This window comes from Taurulus bubalis (genome assembly GCF_910589615.1).
Source record: "Taurulus bubalis genome assembly, chromosome: 3".
In the NCBI taxonomy this organism is placed as follows: domain Eukaryota; kingdom Metazoa; phylum Chordata; class Actinopteri; order Perciformes; family Cottidae; genus Taurulus; species Taurulus bubalis.
In genome coordinates, this window is record NC_136591.1 from 39,842,268 (window position 1) to 39,856,214 (window position 13,947).

General features: G+C 48.2%; 1 protein-coding gene across 1 annotated transcript; it reads right to left on the reverse strand.

The window, feature by feature from the left end:
* Positions 1 to 4,713: 4,713 nt before the first annotated feature.
* Positions 4,714 to 11,213, reverse strand: LOC306734492 (uncharacterized protein). The gene is made up of 10 exons (XM_079215849.1): positions 11,125 to 11,213; positions 9,900 to 10,590; positions 9,744 to 9,815; positions 9,443 to 9,657; positions 9,034 to 9,070; positions 8,855 to 8,944; positions 7,518 to 8,619; positions 6,288 to 7,302; positions 6,086 to 6,197; positions 4,714 to 5,897 (listed from the first exon to the last, which is right to left on the reverse strand). Exons 2-10 carry the CDS (start codon positions 10,585 to 10,587, stop codon positions 4,840 to 4,842), a joined length of 4,389 nt encoding a protein of 1,462 aa, XP_079071975.1. The 5' UTR covers positions 10,588 to 10,590; positions 11,125 to 11,213; the 3' UTR covers positions 4,714 to 4,839.
* Positions 11,214 to 13,947: the final 2,734 nt, after the last annotated feature.

Genomic DNA, 13,947 nt, shown 5'->3' on the forward strand with positions numbered 1-13,947 from the left:
TTTTGAACAAAGACGTATTTCACACAGCGCTTCCCATCAAAGCTCATCCATCCTGCTTCGGCACATTGCGTAACAGGATACTTTGCACATGCTCTCCAAGGAGTACCTGTGGGAACACTAGTACTTCAATGACCAAGTTTCTTGGGTTTTAGTTTGATAATATTGTGCTGATGGTCGTGTACTTACCGGGGCTTATTGCTGTCACAGTGTTGATGATGCCCACCAACAGCAGGACAGCAGTGACCACAGATGGACGCATGACTCAGACCTCGATAACTCTTAGTGCTCCTCAGCTGGAATACGACCTGGACATGCGACAGTTTGAAAGTAGAAAAGAATACATGCTTAATTGCTTTTCACAAACACACTACATGTATTAGAATATCTTTTCCCTATTAGCTTATTCTCTCATTGCACAGCTCCTGTGGTCCTCTGTTGCCTTCAGCTTAAACTAAACAGACAGCGGGCGTAGCTACCAAATCCACAGCCCGCCACTGTTGTAATTCATCTCATTAAGCATTTGCTTGATTCACTTTCTGATACTACTGTTGTGTGAGTTCAGTAAACATGAAACTATCCGGTTAGCTTAGCATTAAAGGGTTCATTCTGATGTTTTGAAGGCAAGGCAAGTTTATTTGGAGAGCACATTTCAACAACAAGGCGATTCAAAGTGCTTCACATAAAACCATTAAAAGCATCAAAACATAATGCAGAGAAAACAGGATTTAAAACAGTTGAGAAAACATTAAAACAGTCAAAAAGCTAAATATCAATATGGATCAATTAAAGGCAACAGCAAACAGAAAAGTCTTCAATCTGGATTTAAAGGAGCTGAGGGTTAGTATCAGATGTAGACGCTATATTTAGAATATTTTCCCTCCTTTACCTTGACAGCCATTTCTGATGAGGAACTAAAGCCGTTAAGGAGCAGTGTGCTGCCCTGTGAGGAGACCGGGGAGCAACTGGGTTCAGTGTCTTGCTCAAGGACACTGAGGCATGCGAGCTATGGGGAGACCGGGTATGGAATCGGCTACCTTGTGGTTACGGGACGATCACTCTCTCCATGAGCTACAGCCGCCCCCTCTATCTAAGCTTATCTAAGCTCTCCAAGAACAGAAACAGTAATTCTCCCCATCAGAACACAGAGTTGCTGGTTTCCCGCTGCCTCTATCCGTTAATAATAACAGTGACAAACTAAGTGACTGATGGAGGCAGCGTCAGACCAGCAGCTCCTGTATTCTGTAAAGTGTACTCACCACAGATGTGTTCTGGTTTCTGCTGCTCGTCTGTCTGACTGTCAGGTGGATCTTCTTCTCTCTTATACTCAACTCTCATGCCCTGTGTATGTTCTGCCAATGTGCCCAAATGGATCATTACCATGTGATTATCAGAACAAACAGTAATAAAGTATTCCCATGTCTCTGAGAGACAGACTCTTGTTTAAGGCGTGAGAACAACATTCAGCTGAAACTCTCTTCAGCTGAGTTGAGGTTCTGTTGTATCCCCAGTGACTGATGTCAAAATATCCAAACTGTCACTTTCAGTGTGTTTTCAGCAACAACATTCTCTGATTACACTGGTAGCATAAAATAAATAAGCAATGTAAATGCGTTTGTTTAGTTTCTTTGCTTGTTTGCTTATTTATTTCAGACCTAATTCAGTCTAAACTCAGCTCAGCCCAGTTTGGGTCTTTTCCAACTCCCTGACCCAGAAGTGACCCTTTTTAGTTTTAATAATTATATATATATATATTTTGCTTTTTGCTCCCAATCTGCAGCTGGGATGGAGTTTGAGCAAATAAAGACTGGTTCAACAAGACAGAGTAAAATGAGCGGGAAAGTGAGAGCAGACAGGTGTAAGTACTTGAGTTTACTAACAGTGTTGCTGTCACGGTTCAGCGCCACGCTGTTCTTTAAGTTATTTTCATCCTGTCTGCCTGTCTGTATACTAACTGTCCTGTCATTCCAGATCCTGCCACTCACACCTGATTACCACTCATCACCGTCACCTGGCCTCACGGCCATCTCACCTGCAGCCCGTTCCCTCATTAGCTCACTATTTAGGTCCCTCACTTGCATGTGTCCTCTGCCAGATCGTCTTGTGTTCTTGAACCTAGCTCTCCAGCATTCCTTGTGTGTAACCTGTAGTTACCTGTTAAGTAAAAGAGTCATATTCTGTACCTCTGCCTTCCTGAGTTGTGCTTTTGGGTCCTTGGGTTATCGGGCCGTTACATTACGATCTGGCCAATTATGGACCCAGCACAACCTTCTGCAGCAAGCCGGTTCGAGAGGATCGAGAATAGTGATGGGACGATGATACCTCAAGGAGTGTATTGACACACTAAACAAACTGTGTCGGCACTGTATTGATACTGTGTTGGTCACCCAATAGTGACCCCTGCAGTAGTTATAAAATCATTGCAGGTAAAGAAAGTCCTTGTTCGTGTAAATGCTAAAACTGAGTTGGTATGTAAAATATAGCAAATTAGAGTAAAAATTCAGAGTTACAATTTTGTAACTTATGTGCACATTTGTCAACTTAACTGTTAAATCATATGAAATAAAAGACCAAAAAGTGATCAGTTCATGAATTTTTATTGAGAAACAAAAGTTTTTCGAGTGTCTTTGCTCCAAGGCGATTTCTCCTCTTACACACCAGCTCCCCAGCCTTGGAAAATACTCTTTCGCATGGTACAGACGATGATGGTGAGCAGAGAGTTTTAAGTGCAAGTTGATGAAGATGTGGGTATATGTTCTGGTTCCATTTCCAATATTGCAAAGGATCTTGGTTTCTGGGTGTGTTTGTTTCTGCCAGGTAGCGTTGGACTTCAATAATGGAGTCAGCTGTTGCGTTCCTCGTCTTCTGGGTCTCTGCAACCTCCATATCTAAAGTCTTCCAGAGATTGTGCCCTAAAAAAATAGTTAATCATTACTTCATTATCACATGATGAATCATATCACAAAGTGCCACAAAAATGTATTTTCATACCTGAACTGGGTTCTGACCCATGTGAAGAGCTAGGCTCTTCTTCTCTTGGGTCAGGCTCTTGGCTCCTCATTTCTTCTGCACATTCTGACTGCAGTCTCTTCACCGCTTCACTTGCCTTTTGCTGACTAACAAATCCATTCTTTTTAAATCTGGGATCTAACAGAGTTGCCAGAGTCATCACACTGAGAGATTCTATGCCGCAAATAGCGTCAGTTAGCCGCTTCCTCAGGTTTTCAGCCAGTTGCTGAGCAGCTGTTTGTGTCACTGTTGTGGCCTGACGTTGAAGCTCAATGTGGAGCATTATCTCATCATGGGAATGACCTTTGACCCAGAGACCCTTTTTTCCTCAGACAGTTCTCTTGTAGCTTGGTCAAAAGGAACAAGAACCCTGAGCATCTCTTCAATGATCTGACATTCTTCTGGAGTCAGTGGAGTGATGTCAGGTTTTAATGAGGCCAGTGACACCCAGACTGCCTCCTTCTGCTCAGTCATTCTTTCAAACATTTGGTAGGTACTGTTCCATCGTGTTGGCACCTCGTTTATTCATTTATGGCCCGGTGTTCCCAGCTGTTGCTGTATTTGAGTGAGCTTCTCTTTAGCAGTCACGCTCGATCGAAAGTATGTCACAATGTGTCGTGTTTTGTTGCGTATTTCAGTTATTGTTGGGATTTGATCGCATGATTTTCTCACAATTAAATTCAGGGAATGGGCTATACAAATGGTATGCCGTATTTGCAGCATTCGAGCACATGCAGTCATGTTTGCTGCTGCATCAGTGACAAGACACCTGACCTTTCCTGCTATGCCCCACTCCTCCATGAGGCTCCTTTTAACCGTGGCAATGTTTTCTGCAGTGTGTTTCTGAGGAAAATGCTGCACTGCCAAGACTGATGAATGGAGTTCATGGCTTTCTTTGTCCACATAGTGGCCAGTAACAGCTAGATATGCCTCCATATTCATGGACGTCCACATATCAGCTGTTAAAGTAACAGCAACAGCACTCTGGAGGTCCTTTTTGGTTTTCTCCTTTTCCTCCTCATATCTCTGGCTCACCAAGTCCTTGATGGTCTGAAAATAACCATACAAATACTGTTACACCACTAAAATATAGTTATATAGTTAGTACAAACATATAATTAAAATTCTTAAACATACCTTCCTGCTGGGTCGAGCATGCGAGGGTACAATAAGCTTCAGGAGCTCCCTGAATCCCTCATTTTCAACAAAGCTGAGTGGCTGACAGTCTTTGATGATCATATTGACCACTGCCTCATCCACTGCTTGCTTGTTAGGAACTGCAAGCCAAAAGGAACTATTTTGTCAAAAGCTTAATAAAAGGACTGTAATTCTTACAAACAATATCAAATAGACATAAGACGACATGGTGGTGTAGTGGTTAGCACTGTTGCCTCACAGCAAGAGGCCAGCCGCGTATAGCCATAGAGGACTTTCCAGACGGTACACAAAGTCAGCGGTTTGACTCCCACCTCACCCAAATAAATTGTCAGCTCCAGAATGTGAGCAGAACACAAAACAAATAATCAAGCATTTATTGTGATGTAATTATGCAAATAAGATATTAATCTCCAAAGATCATGCTGCAGATGTACTTATAAGGCACAACAGATGTTTATTTTACACATCTGTGCACGTATGCAGCTGATCATATCTAAATGTTTGATTATTTAATGTTCTGTGCATTGAAGACAGTCAAAGTGATGATTTCAAGATATTTTATTGTAAAACACAGCTGAATTCTAAAATGCACAGTCTCACAACACAGTCTCAGTACTTGTATGTACAATGACAAAGAATCTGAATGTGAACAACACAGTCTGTGCAGTAATGATGTCACTTCTTCTTCTCTCTGATCCACCTGTCCCTCTCAGCCTCATAGAAAGCAGATGCTGTGAAGTCCTTCCAGGTCATCTCCTCCACCATGCCCTGGTCCTGGTACAGGGAGAACACTCTGGAGGGGCAGTAGATGTACTTCCCCTTCTCCCCAGGGAAGCTGCTGTGTATGTGAGGGCTGCTGGGGCCCTGCTTCAGCGGCCGGTGGCAGAACCGGCACAGGCGACCTGTCGGCAGCTCCACCGCTGACGTCCTCTTCTTCCTCTCCTCTGACACCTTCCTCCACTCGGCCCCCCTCTGCTTTGAGGCCTCCAGCTCCCGCTCAAAGAAAGGAGACGCTGCAAAGTTCTCAAAGGACATGCGGGGGTCTTTGAGGCCTTCGCCTGCGTAGGCCTCAAAGACCTTGGTGGAGCAGTAGAAATACTTTACAGTTTTAGATTGATAGAAGAAATGAACAGAGGAACCATCAGCAAGATAACGCGACTTTGGCTGACCGCAGGCTAAACAGTTCCTCGTCATCTTCTTCTTCTTCTTCTTCTGCTGTTGTTGCTGTTGCTGCTGCTGCTTCTCTAGGATCTCCGTCACCAGCTTCTCCACTGCATCCCGGCTCAGTGACTCCTCCTGGGGAGCAGCCACAGGTGGAGGGTTGAGGGTGGCAGCAGGCAGGGTTGTGACCGGCACACTGACCGTCTGGCTGCCGGAGGTCAAACTCTGCCACAGCTGCTGAGTCTCCAGCACCTTCTCTGGGCTGGTGTTGAGAGAGGAGCTGGTGTTTTGTTTTTTTTTGGCCAGATGCTTCACATATCTGGAGATATGTTGGCATGTGGTGGGGTGGATTAAAGTGTTTGGGTCAGTGCACGACCTCTGGACCATGGCAGCGTAGTCATCATCCACCTGCTTCAGCATGCGTGGAGCTCCGTGGTGCTTAATCAGAAGCTCGTTGATGGCAGCTCTCATGGCTCCTGTCCACCGGCTGTGGTCCAGGACTTGGACGATGCCGCCGGTTTTGATGGATCCGGTGCGAGTGGCTCGAGGAGAGGAGGATACGGGCAGCGGTGCTGTAAATAAATACAATGTTTAAAGCACATGTTTATTATAATGTCTATTGTTAGAATACAATTATATGGCGATATGTTTTTTATATGTTCATGATTATTGTTAATAAACAACATATTAAGACGATTGTCTTGATATTATGTCCGCTGCTGGTTCTAACTGTCTATATGAGAGGTCATCTGAAAGCTACCTGTGGCAGACGACGACATCAAGGGCGGCTGGAACTTGGCCTCAGACCCCTGCTGGAAAGACAGGATGCGCACAGCTGCAAGTGGAGGCTCCTTGACAGTGAGACTGGTCTCCTGAAATAAAGCATCACATGGAGATGACAATAGTTATTGACAATCTGATAATAGTTATTGATAATTGACCGGGGGATTCATCTGGATTACCTGACAGCCTGTGGCATCTGCAGCTTGAGGGAAATTATCCGTCTCCATGGCGACAGCAGCTGCCATGTTTGGCTGTGACTTGTGCTTCTCCCAGTCCAGAGGAACAGGACGACAGCCGGGCTCCACATAGTCAAGTCCAAACCTTTCCCCTGTGTCTCTGTCGGTGATCTGCAGAGCTGGATATTTTGCCTTTGCCGTCACCTTCGAAGACAAAATGTTGAGCTCTGCTATCAACGCGGGGTCGAACACACCAGGCAGCTTCAGGTCCACCAGCCTCTGGAAGTTCCAGCGCACCACTCCCGTCATGGCCTGGGCCTGAAATAGTTCGCAGGACACCCGGTTCCCAGTCACCCACTGGGCTTGGTGGGAGTGGAAGCCCTCCTGCTGAGAGGTGCCTCTCACAGGGATCCAGATGGGTACAGCAGCTCCCTCGCCCTTTGTGTGATTTAACTGCAAGGTGCCACCAAACCTATAGAGGGTTCCCTCCCCCACCTCCCCCGGGTCGCTCAGGCAGCCTCTCAGGATGTGCACACGCTGAATCCTCCACATGTTCAGCATGGAGGACTTGAAGAGGAGCAGATCGTTGGCATCTTTTGCGAGGTGGAAGTGATGCAGGACGTCTTCTACCCTCTGCAGCAGCTCTCTGGGCTGTGGCACCTTTGTCCTGCAGTGCTCTCTGGTGTGCTGCTTGGTGGGATTAGCAGGAGAGATACCACAGAAGGTGTACGCCTCCCTGAGCCTCTGGAGATCTCCCTGGTCCACAACAAGGAAGGCTGCAGAGAGGAACTGGCAAAAAGAGCTGTAGAGCGAGTGATGCTCTGAGACACACTCTCTGGTTAAGCGCCGCATGCAGTGAAACAAATCCAACTTGATGGTGATGTCAGTGTTGAATTTGGTCCTTGAGGCGCTGTTGTTAGCCAGGTTTCCAGACGTGGCCTCTGAGGTCCTCCAGCAGTCCCATGAAAGCTGCTCCTGAGCTCCTGGGTGCAGGACCCTGAAGGCAGCACAGCAGTCCCTAAAACATGGGAAATAAATTCACAGCCTAAGTACAAACTCAGCCTCAATATGTTTTACAGTATAAAATAATCAACCTGAAGTTTTCCATGTTTACATCTTTTCAGTCAGAAAACACTTTAAACTGAATAAAAAAATAAAAAAGACAACAAAACTATATAACGTCCAAGTCAAAAACAAAAAATGAAGTTTTCAATCTAAACTGGTTCTTCATACCTGTCCACCCACTGGTAGCCGGCCTTCTCCACTCCAGCTGCAGTGTAGCGCTGAGACAGACCCTCATACATGGGATGAAGGGACCGGTCGCACTCTGACTGCAGCATCACCCAGCTCAGGATCATCCAGTTCTCGTTCATGATGGCGTATGAAGACACGGTGCCGGACGACAGCACCACCTTCCTCGCCACCTTGCGGGTGTGGTCGGACCTCAGTGTCTGTCCGAAGGTGCCCTGTAGCAGCAGAGTGAGGTGCTGATGCTGCCGCCGGTACTCACGAACCAGACAATGCACCAGGTAGTGTGAAGATATGGACACTCCACACCAGCCGTCAGCGTCAGAGTATCCACCGAATGGCTCTGGAGCGTCGGCCTGTCTGAGGAGCCCGGTGATGGTTCTCTGGCCGTAGACTCCGGCCTCAGCGTCCCTGACGTTCTGCACACTCAGCAGGTAGGCCAGGTGAGCCCTCTCATATTTCAGATGCAGCGTCTCTGTCAGCTGCTCGGACATGTCTTCTGGTGATCTGCCGCTGCGCCTCATCTCGTCCATCACTGACTTGCAGACGGCCTTTTTGTGCGTCAGGAACGCCGGCACCATGTTGCGGAAGCGCTGCGGGAGCTTCTCCAGCCACTGAGGCTTGTCCGCATGCCAGTACTTCTCACACCCCCTGCAGGTGAGCCGGGAGGCTAAAATGTAGTACTGACAGCCGGTGCCAATAATGACCCTCGGCCTTCCAATGCCGGACGATGCTACGTGAGGGTTGGGACAACCGTAAAGACAAGGCAGGTCGTAATTGTTCCTCGCCCTCTCCATGAGCGCGTGCTCCGGCTTCCAGATGAAAAAAGGGTGAAGCTGAAAGTACTTTGGTGACGGCAGCTCGGAGACGGCGTCTATGAGCTCGGGTTGAGGTGGATGACGCCACAGGGACAGCATGTTCATTAGGTGACGTACTGGACGTGAACCCGGCCACAGCCCCAACGCCTCTAGCTCCGCCTTCATCCACAGCCTCTGCTGCTGAGAGCACTTCCACTGAGCAACGTCATGATCATGAGCAGGGACGGAGGATGCAAGCTGGTGTGGAGCATCGACAGAGACGGCAGGAGCTGCACATGGAAGAAATGTAAAACCAAATACAACATTACATGTACAATAAGAGAATATACACTGAAGTGCTGGATGGTCTGGCTTAACACAGAGAACGATATGGCAGTGACTGAAGGGGAAATAGGTGAGTGGGCCGGTGAGAGTGATAGAGCTGACAAGGTAATACAGAAGGGAGTGAGTGCAGCAGGGTGGGCAGGAGAACATGCACGCTGAACTGTGACAAGGACTACATACTTTGCATCAACACATTGGGTTCCTGATCTGCTATCACGAGCTGAGGGCCGATGGCGAGCAGCTGAGGAGGGACCGGCAGCACAGCCTTCACTGTGGATTCAAAGAACAGCAAAGAAACGACACACAGTTAGAACGACTTCCAGGACGGTGGAACGTGAGGAGGAGAGTAAGATGATTACCTTTTACTGGAGCTTTAGCCACAAGGGGCTCATCTGGCTCAGCAGGTCTGGAAACAGTCACGGTAGCCGGCGACTTAGTCCTGTGTGCTGTAAAAACAACTCTGCGTCATTTTCTTCACACAAAGTGTGTGTGTGTGTGTGTTCAGTGTGTCTTTACCTGTTGCTTCTGCACACTGAAAATGTCCTTTACTTTAATTGCAAGTAGCTATTTTGTTTATTTAACGAAAACCAATGTATTTGTGTTTGTAAACAGGTAAAGCACAGAAACTATATCAATATATAGTATAAACACAACCTGTCAATAAAAGATGTGGCATGTTAGCCTACATATACATATGTAGGCTAACATGCCACATCCTGGAATGATAATAAAAAGTATGCAAAAAAAAAAAAAAAGGAAAACACTTACCATCATCGGTGACATGTTAAATCCTTCAGTTAGTAGGAGAGTAAGAGAACACAGGCATGAGAACAGGCCTGAACACGGCCAAAACAACAAACTATTTGAGAGAGAACAGTAATGGGAGGGGAATTCTGGTGAACACAGAATCCTCCTCCACACTGATTGATTGAAACCTGTTGGTGAAGATACAGCCGGGGTCCTGGAGACGGCTGCTGGTGGCCCTGAAAGCACAGGCGATGACATTAGATTGTTACATGTACAGTACCATGTGTATGAAAGCTCTGTTTGTTAAAGTAGATCCACTTACTTAGTTCAGTGTGGAATTTGGACGGAGACAGATTCAGCATCTCTCTCTCCAGCTGCTCGTCCTCCTCAATTACTACGAGATGAAACATTAACATGAGGTGTGTTTGGACACTGAATGTTCACAACAAACTGTGTTTGCATGCTTTTGTGAGCTGACCTAGCGTTGTAGGCGCTGAAGTAGCTGCAGGTGGTGGACAGGACTCAGCCCTCTGCTGCTTGAGGATGTACTGCTGCAGGTTGTACATCCTGCTGTTTCTGATGCACTTCACTCTTGAAACGAAGGCCGCATAGCCATCAGCCCTGCTCTCCCAGATCTGCCCCCAGGTGTTCTTGGCCCTGGCTCCAAAGCCGACAGTAGTGTCACCCTCTGTTGCCGCTGGTGAAGCAGGCTTCCTGGAGACGAGGTACTCCCTCAGGTCCTCCACCTCCTGGAAGCTCCTGGCATAATCCAGAAAGGACAGCAGGCTGTCCTTACTGTGTCCTTGAGGGTTGAATGTACCGTCTCTCTCCTCCTCTTCTACCTTCTTCATTAGGTAAATGGTGTAGCCAATGTCGTTTTCAAGGAGCCACCTGAATAACTTCCCCTTGTACTTTCCAAATTGCAGCACATACTCCCCCATCACCTCCTGTCTGTCTGACACATCCCCTCCACGCTGGAGGACCAGAGAGAGAGCATTGGTCCTCACAAGGTCCGGTCTCTGAGCACAAGACTTGTCCTGGAGCGATGGGTCTGTTTTAATCTTCATGGCCTCATCAGAAGGGTCCTGTCGCAGATGGCCCGATGGACCCGTTCTGAACAACACCGCCTTCCTTCCTGGGAAGAAGTTGATGGTCTTCTTCATCATCTCCTGCACAGCAAAACACAATGCACTTCATAGACAGAGTCCCTCACGGTAACGGTGATCAGCATGTGTAATAACTAGGTAACAGCATGTGTTATGACAGACAGGCAGGCAGACAGGCAGATAGACAGGCAGACAGGCAGATAGACAGGCAGGCACACAGGCAGCATCATTATTCTGTTGGTCACAGTTGTATTTACCTATTCAAAAGAATATGATTCATGAAGATTCAAATTACTACTGTTAATGCTGACAACGTTACACACACAACAATATACATGCATACATCACCTCACACACACACACACACACACACACACACACACACACACACACACACACACACACACACACACACACACAATAACGTTACATGCATACGTCCCGTTACACGTCACCTTAATGTACTGACGTGACGTTGCTAGCATCAAACAGAGCTATAACCAATGCTAAACAACAACACTAAGTAAACTACAGAAACAGTTGACCCACAAATACAACTCAGAACCGTTCATGAAGACCTTGGAAGAAGAGCCGTACTTATGTTTGACTGTTTGTCCGGAGAACAAGCCGTGAAAAGACGCCGTGAGGTACAGGTTGTTTATCTACTGTAGTCTGCTCGCTGCTGCTGGACGTCTGTCTCAGGGGGAAACGGAGTTTCTTTCCCTCTAATCCAAGGGAGGAAACAGCGCCCCCAAAATCTCACTTGTGGCCAAAAATATATGACACTTGTAGTGATAAGGACTACCATAGAGAATGAATGGTAAAAGTTAAGGAAGTTAAGTCTTACTATATTCGGCTCCCGCGCGGAGGGTTGGAGGTTCGATACCAGGCCTGGAGCCTGTCGTTTTGCATGCATGTTTTTTTTTAGCACAATTTTTAGAGAGAATTTTAACATACCTGGGGTACTCTCACGAGTATCTGCCAATTCTTCATTGCCATGCCGAGCTCTATAATGCCTCAGCATTGATGAAGTGCTCTTATTGATATAAGATAGCTCTGTGGAGCAGAGCCGACACTTCACCTACAATAACATAAAAAGTTAATTTATCTGAAAACAATTCAAACCTCTTACCAGAACATTGCATTCACTTGTTAAACAAAATAGACACCCTATCTCATGATTACGAGATCAGGATCTCATAATTACATGATGACATGAATAGAGCAACTGTAAGGCTCTTTAACTGACTATCATATGAATCACAGGTCATTCACTTGATAAACTGATAAAGTGATTGCAATGCGCCACCGTAAAAAATAGTATATAAAGGAGAAAAAGATTTACCTTGTTTGGCGTCACGACGCAGCAGTCCAGGAGCAGGCTATGACGGCGATGACCGCCCAGATGCTACAACTGACGACGGCCCTGACCCAGCTGGTAGCCGCTGCGCCGTCTCCTGCCTCTCCACGTCCGGCCTCTCCACCTCCGGTCTCACCAGCGCCTGTGCCAACACACGAGCCTCGTGTGGGTACCCCGGAGCGCTACGCTGGAGAACCTAAGGGCTGCAACCCATACATCACAAACTGCTCCATCCTGTTCTCTCTGCAGCCCCACACCTTCGCCTCGGAGGAGGCTAAGGTAGCCTTCACCATCAACCACCTGACTGACAGAGCGCGACTGTGGGGTACCGCTGAATGGGAGAGACGCACGCCGGCCTGCTCTTCGTTCCTGTTTTCGGCAGAGCTTCGCAAGGTTTTCGGGGCAGTTTCCAAGGGCCCAGATCCAAGCGGGGGACTAGCGGAGCTGCGTCAGGGAGACCGGACTGTGGTAGATTATGCCTTGGAGTTTCGAACAAGAGCACGCCTTAGCGACTGGAACGAGGCAGCACAGTGCGAGGTGTTCTTGACTGGGCTAGCGGAGTATGTTAAAGATGAACTGATCTCTTTTGATTTGCCTGCCAGTTTAAATGGCTTAATAGAATTGACTTCCCGAGTGGACAGACGCATCCAGGCAAGGCGACAGGAGCGACGCAAGGGGGAGACAGATCGCCGCGCTTTCAACCAGCGCCGAGCTCCTCCGGCAGCCACCAGCTTCACCTTGGCCTCTCAACCAGTGGAGGTTGAGCCCATGGAGGTAGGGCGCACCAGTCTCACCCGCGAGGAGCGGGAGCGCCGTCGCCGGGGAGGTCTTTGCCTCTACTGTGGCCAGGCTGGTCACTTTGTATCCCGGTGCCCAGTAAAAGACATGGCTCGCCCGTAACAGGGGAGGTACTGGTGAGCCGAACCACAAGACTCTCTCCCAACCAAAGACCCCTTTTCCACGCTCAGCTGCTACTCGTGAACGGATCACAGACCCTAGCTACGTTCATTGACTCTGGTGCTGATGACAGCTTCATTGACGAGGACCTAGTCCGTCAGCTGGGTATCGAGCGGGCACCGCTGCCATGCCCTGTTCCTGCTAACGCTCTGGACGGCCACCTACTGGGGACAGTGACTCACCAGACCGCACCAGTTCGTATGCTCCTGTCGGGTAACCACCTGGAGACCATTCGGTTTCTTATCCTGCGGTCACCCCAGCATCCACTAATCCTGGGACACCCCTGGCTCCGTCGCCATAACCCCCACATCGACTGGGCCACAGGGGCCATCAGGGAGTGGAGTGCATCATGCCATCTGATCTGCCTGAAACAAGCTGCTGCAGTTCCGCAGTCAGCTTGCCCCAGCTCTGCGTCGGATCTGTCAGGAGTGCCTACGGAGTACCATGACTTTCGGGAGGTATTCAGTAAGGTCAAGGCCACATCCCTGCCCCCACATCGTCCCTACGACTGCTGCATTAACCTGCAACCAGGCACCACCCCCCCCAGGGGCCGTCTCTACTCCTTATCGGCACCTGAGAGAGAGGCCATGGAGGCGTACATCAGTTCCTCCCTAGCTGCTGGGATCATTCGTCCCTCTTCTTCACCTGCAGGTGCGGGGTTCTTCTTCGTAGGGAAGAAGGACAAGTCACTTAGGCTATGCATTGACTACAGGGGCCTCAATGACAGTACCATCAAGAACCGCTACCCACTCCCACTCATCTCTTCTGCCTTTGAGTTGCTGCGAGGGGCTACCATCTTCACCAAGTTAGACCTACGTAACGCCTATCATTTGGTCCGGATCCGAGAGGGGGACGAGTGGAAGACAGCTTTCAACACCCCCACTGGACATTATGAGTACCTGGTGATGCCCTTCGGTCTGACTAATGCCCCAGCCGTCTTCCAGGCACTGGTGAACGATGTGCTGAGAGACATGCTGAACAAGCAGGTATTTGTCTACCTTGATGACATTCTCATTTTCTCGAGGTCCCGAGAGGAGCACATCCACCATGTTCAATCGGTCCTCCAACGCCTCCTGAGGAATTCCCTGTTTGTGAAGGCAGAG